We start from the raw sequence: 5762 nt of genomic DNA on the forward strand, positions 1-5762 counted from the left end.
CCTACCTGTTGCTACCCCTCTAAGCACCCCTGCTGACAAGGTCATGGACTTTTCTCCACCTCTTCTCGGCCCAAAAGGAGGAAGGCACAAAAGTAATCAAGAAGAAGAAGGTAAAGGTGAAGATAAAGAAGAAAGGATTAGTGCAGTCCAGGAGCACGACTGAGGAAGAGGAAGGGAAACTGGAGGCAGGAGAAAACAGGGCAAGTGCTGGAATTGGCCTTCTCCACAGCAACAGAGTTGGACAAGAGAATCCATCCTCCCAAGAGACAGCTCCTCCCTTTGCAGGTAACATTGAGGGGCAGGTGGCAGCTGGGAAGGAGGCGCTAACTCCACAGATAGGCAGTTGTCTCCCTCCCCTTGCCCTGCCTGTGAGAATTGTGGGAAAGCTCAGCTGTTACCCAGCCCTCACCTGCCAAGGTTATTGTGAAGTGGTTTATAACCAAGTTAAGAACCACCTGCAGGACTCTACCCAGGTGCTCCCATCTAGGAGGGCATCCAGACCTTCCCCAGGACATTGATTTTCAATGGGTGTGATGATGACCTGATCCCCCACTTCTCACCTGAGATTGAGATTTCCACCAAGTCTGCTGGAGCATGTGGTAAGCCTGTTGTCTTCCATAACCTGCAGTGTTGCCTGTTCTTCACTCCCTTGAGAGTAGAAGTTGGGAAGTCCTTGTGCTGCAGCCACTAGTACACTGCAGTAAAGACCACTGTAGTACCTAAGGAGTACTGAGGGTCTCTGGGACTTGAATCTTTAAGTAAACCTGAAGTGAGTGCTGCAGTGCCAGGCCTGTACCCTGCACATCTGGTCCATGTAACCCACATGAAGAGCCAGTTCTCTTCTGGTGAGTGTCATCACACCCTGAACCCACTCAGGGGTTACAAGACCTTCTAACCCACAAGAACTTTCACTACATGGTTAGTCACAGGATCAGGTGGGCACCACTTGTCTAGGTGGCCGCAGACACCTCATCTTTGTTTCAAAAGGGAGTAGTTACTTATACTACCATCCACTCCATGTACCCTTACGGTAGGGGTTGCTGTCTTGGGGAGAGGTACTTTTCCTTTTGATTAAATAATGTTTTGGAGCATGGGCTAAGTTTGAAAATGTAGGGAATACTCCTACTGTAGAGTTCGATGTAGATGTGTAAGGTAATAAATTAGATCAATAACCTCAGTGCACTTTCTGTTAGGAGTGTTTATAAAACACAAGCCTGAAAATAATAACCTCACTTTGAACTACATGACATCTTTCTAGGGTGTGTTGTGAACTCTTGAAGATTAAGATTTATGGTAGGACTAGCCCTGCTCTATAGAGACATCAATTAAATTTAGCCATAGTTTGAGGTGCATCTACATGTGTGCTTTACTGTAATTTGACTAATTAACTCTGCAGTAAAGCATCACCGTCTACATGTCCACCCTATTGGGGCACAGTAAATACTATGCTACAGCAGAGTTTAGTGCGCTGAAATGCATGTGTAGATGGTGATTGGGGCTGGTTGGGGCATGAAGGTGCTACAGTGTAGGCTAGCCCCGTACCATAGCACCTTCAAGCCCCAGCCAGCCCCTCTGCAGCACGTTGAGCCTGGGTGGAGCAGCTCCTAGCTGGCAGATTGACTCCCTGGGCCTCCTGCCAGCCAGGGCTGCTACGCCGCAGCTCAGCATGCTGCAGTCCTGGGTGCACATGTAAATGCTGTGCCTAGGAGCAATAAACTCTGGCACAGACTGCACCAGAGGCTATTACTATGTGTTAATTGCACATCTAGATACACCCTCCACGCAACTGCAGTTAGGTCAGGACCATTGGGCACAGCAGCTACAAGGAGTGAATTTTGGACACAGCAAGAACTTGAAATTCACTCAGTGCAATTCTCAGAGGCTTTACCATGAATGACGTGTACCCCCAGCAGCTGGGGGGCGTGGTGGCGGTGGGAGCACGGCAGCGGGAGTGGCGGTAAGCGGGGGAGCTCCCGGAGATGCCACCAGCGCTGTTGGCGGCCCGGGGAGGGGTGCGCTGACCAAGGGTCGGCGACCACCTGCAGCCACCGCCAGCAGTGTCGGTAGTGGCCAGTGGGGATTGCAGACCACCCACAGACGCCACCGGCGGTGTCGTTGGCAGGGTGGCGAGCGGTGACCTTTTTGTAGGGGGTGCACCACCATGCTCAGGGGGTGCACCCGTGTGCATCCCCTTCGCATCACCCCTGGGCTTTACTTTAAAATCAAACTGTTATTTGGAGCATTTAATTGGAGAAGTACAGTAGAGGTGGTGGGAAGAAGAAAGGAATATTTTGCTGACTAGTTTTGCAGGTGTCACTTTGAGAACAAACAGGGGGATTATAATGTCCTCAGACATGAGGGATTTCCCAGGTAGTTCAGTGACAAAAAAAATCCATTAATGTCTAAACATCCAATCTCATTTTATTTCCTTTTATATCCAGGGAAGAGCACAAAGAAGAAAAAGAAGAAAATTAAAAATAAAATCAAGTCCCAACAGTCATCATTGGAGCCATGGACTGAAGACATCTCCAGTACATTTGGTCAGTATTTTCCAGGTGCCATGTGTATGTAAAGAGGTTGCAGGCCAGGTCCTGCAGCTCATATTACTGCAAGGAGTGGGAGAGTTTCAGACTGCACTGGCCTTTGTCAGAAAGGGTCATGAAGTGTTAAGATCCATCCTACTCCCCTTGCAGGTTGCTTTCAAACTGCTTAGGAACAGTTCTGTGTGTCTACATTCAGTTCTCCCTGCTGCTCTTGCAGTCTCTATTGTGTGGGGAATGAGATGGGTCTTTATGTCTGGAGTGTATTGAGCATTTGCTCAAATGTTTTTTTGCAGCTCAGTGTGTAGTTTGGAAATACTGTACATTGGCTAATTATAGTTACCTAGGTGGATATTGGAGACCAAGGAGAGCTTAAGAGCGAGGCTGAAAAGATCTAGGGTTTGGGGACAGCCTTGGCAGAAGGAAGAGCAGTTCAAACTTAGAGCTGCCTGACAGTTGTCCTTCCCAGCTCATATGAAAGATGTATTTGCAAAAGTACATCTCCAGTGTTTGCACCAGGTAAGTGACTTGACTCCACCAAAGAACTTCTCCAGGCAGACATCTCATTTTGCTCTTTGGTGCTGGTGAATGAGACTGATGGTTTTGTATATGTTAAATGAAGTGTACTGTTGACACAGTTTGCTCTTTCTAAAGGTGGGAGGGGTGTATGCCTTTGAGAGTGTTTTGGAGATTGCTTTGGTTCAGATGGGCAGCTCAGACTCTTTCAACTAAGCAATTTGAGTCATTGTCTTGCTAGACTTGAAACTACCCTTTCTAAGAGCTAATCTGCAGCAGAGGGCAATGGGCAAGGCTGCTCTCAAACAGCAAGAATGAGATCCCTATCTGTACCATGCTGCTGCACTCACTGAAGAGAAAGCTAAGTGCTGCTTCTGCTCTGTTCAAACGGGAATGGGAAAAGATGCTGATAGAGGCCACAAATGTATAGCTCCCTGTTGCCTGGGAAACAAGAAGAGTCTTATGGCTGAACTCAGAATTACCAGTGGAGTCTCATGCTATTGTAGGGCCTGATCTAAAGCCTCTTGAAGTCAGTGAGAATCTTCGCAGAGCCTCTAGGGTCACTCTAATCACCGAGTCTGTCCTTTTTCCTGACACACCCTGGAGCCTCCACTGGCAGCCTCAGAATTCGAAGGGCTGTGGATGAGGCTCTTTATCTATTGCCCAGGCATAGCGCTGTGAACCTGCAGTCACTACTGCCTGAAGAGCACGGGAAGTATTGTCCTGCTGAGCTGCAGGATTGAACAGCTTTCCTTTTTAAGGCGTGAACATCTAGCTTTCTCTTTTTCTCTCCTCAGATTTGTATCGAAGGGCAATGCTGGCTCTGAAAATGCGGCAAGAGCAGAGGAAGCAGTTAGCTGCTGTCACCCCCTGAACAGAGTGCCCCTGCACTGACTGCCTGAGTGCCATCCCTCTAGGCATACTGAGGCAAGGGCAAATTGCTGTGCACCCCACCATCCTTGGTTTGAGGTTCCAAATTTCTGTCTCCAAGTGCAATGTATCTCTCCCTTCAGAGCCAGGTGAATCCCACATGGTCAGTGTCCAGAAAGTCCCCAGCATGAGCCTGCCCAGCCAGTATCAGCTAAGGCAGGTTGACTGCCAAACCTCTTGAGTAGTCACCAAGGATTCTGGATTATCCAGTTGGAGTCTCAGGTAGCAAGCCTTTGAGATGTAATGACTCGTCTTCTTCCAGGGGACCATGGGAGCATTTGGGATTCATGCCTAGAAGCTGATGGTTCTTCTGTAAAGTCAACTCAGCAACCTGGCTGCAGACAAGTGGCTCTGATTAAAAAGGAAATGCAACATTTTTGCAGCTGACCAATTTTCTTGTCTATATTCTGTCTGTAAAACTGCCTCAGATCTGAGGGGCTCTGTGAGGAAAGATCCAGTCAAGTCCTCTTGGTCACTAGTCCAGAGAAGAGGGCTGAGCACATGAGACTCACGTTTACACTGAGCCTCAGACTCTGCCCAGCTGAGACCCGTGCTTACAACCTGCTTGCAGAGTGATCTCAGAATTAATAAATTATAGCCAAAGGGAAGGGCAAATGAATGAGCACCCTTTTAGCTCAAAACCAAAAAGCTGAGAACAAAATTAATCAAGACAGCAAGAGACAAAGCGAAAAACTATCAAATGACCCATGTACTGATGCTAGGAGCCAGGGATATAAATTAAAGGAACGAGTTATTCATTAGGAGCCTTAAATGGTACCTTAGTGATACTGCTGGAGCCATATGCAAAGATTCACATGGCTGTTGTTGAAACGTTAAAACACTGGTTGGATCTCATATTAGAAGGATCCAAGGAGAGGGGGTTTCTGGTACTATATACTAAAAATCCAGGTCAGTGGAAGTGTCTACGTGAGATACTTACTGTGCAGTAGCTCGTTACTAGTGCACAATAGCGTCACAGGGCACAAACCATGACGCAATGCTACTTTGCAATAGTAATGAGCTATTGTCCAGTCAGCATCACCAGGAAGATATGCGGCGATGCTACTGCACAAGTAACACTGGCTACTGCACAGTCATTTAGTACTTAGGTATGTAAGTACTAAATGACTGCACAGTAACAACTGCAGTCAGTGTCTCGTATAGACGTGGCCAGTGACAACTTAGGATCAGATGATCTTGAATGCTTATGGGTCAGAGTCCTAACCATGCCATCCTCAGCTGCCATGGAGCTGAGGATGGCATCCCATGTTAAGGATAACAAAAAATTGTTTTTCAGATATATAGGGAGTAAAAGGAAGGCCCAGGGTGGTATAGGACCACTACTGAATGGGCAAAAGCAATTGGTGACAGACAGGGGGGACAAGGTTGAACTCCTTAATGAGTTCTTTGCCTCAGTGTTCCTAAACGAGGGGCAACACAAGTCTCACAATAGGATTGTAGAGAGACAACAGCAGGGTGCCAGACTACCAAGCGTTGACCCTGAGATGTTGCAGAGTCACTTGGATGCGTTTAAGTCGGCAGGCCCGGATGAGCTCCATCTGAGGGTACTGAAGGCACTGGCTGACATCATTGCACATCCACTGGCAAGAATATTTGAGCGCTCGTGGCGCACGGGCCAGGTCCTGGAGGACTGGAAAAGGGCCAATGTGGTCCCTATTTTCAAGAAGGGGAGGAAGGAGAATCCAGGCAACTATAGGCCAGTCAGTCTCACCTCCATCCTTGGCAAAGTCTTTGAAAAGATTATTAAGGCTCATA

At 47.8% G+C, this 5762-nt stretch overlaps 1 protein-coding gene across 1 annotated transcript in view; it reads left to right on the forward strand.

The window, feature by feature from the left end:
• The window catches only part of ARL13A (ADP ribosylation factor like GTPase 13A), a 29564-nt gene extending 25196 nt beyond the window's left edge, over positions 1-4368 (forward strand). The window contains exons 8-10 of the mRNA XM_025207466.1: positions 25-285; positions 2442-2540; positions 3854-4368. Coding sequence (XP_025063251.1) covers positions 25-285; positions 2442-2540; positions 3854-3930 — 437 coding nt within the window. The 3' untranslated portion in view covers positions 3931-4368. The remainder of the gene's footprint in view (positions 1-24; positions 286-2441; positions 2541-3853) is intronic.
• Positions 4369-5762: the final 1394 nt, after the last annotated feature.

This window comes from Alligator sinensis, unplaced genomic scaffold (genome assembly GCF_000455745.1).
Source record: "Alligator sinensis unplaced genomic scaffold, ASM45574v1 scaffold387_1, whole genome shotgun sequence".
Lineage (NCBI taxonomy): Eukaryota > Metazoa > Chordata > Crocodylia > Alligatoridae > Alligator > Alligator sinensis.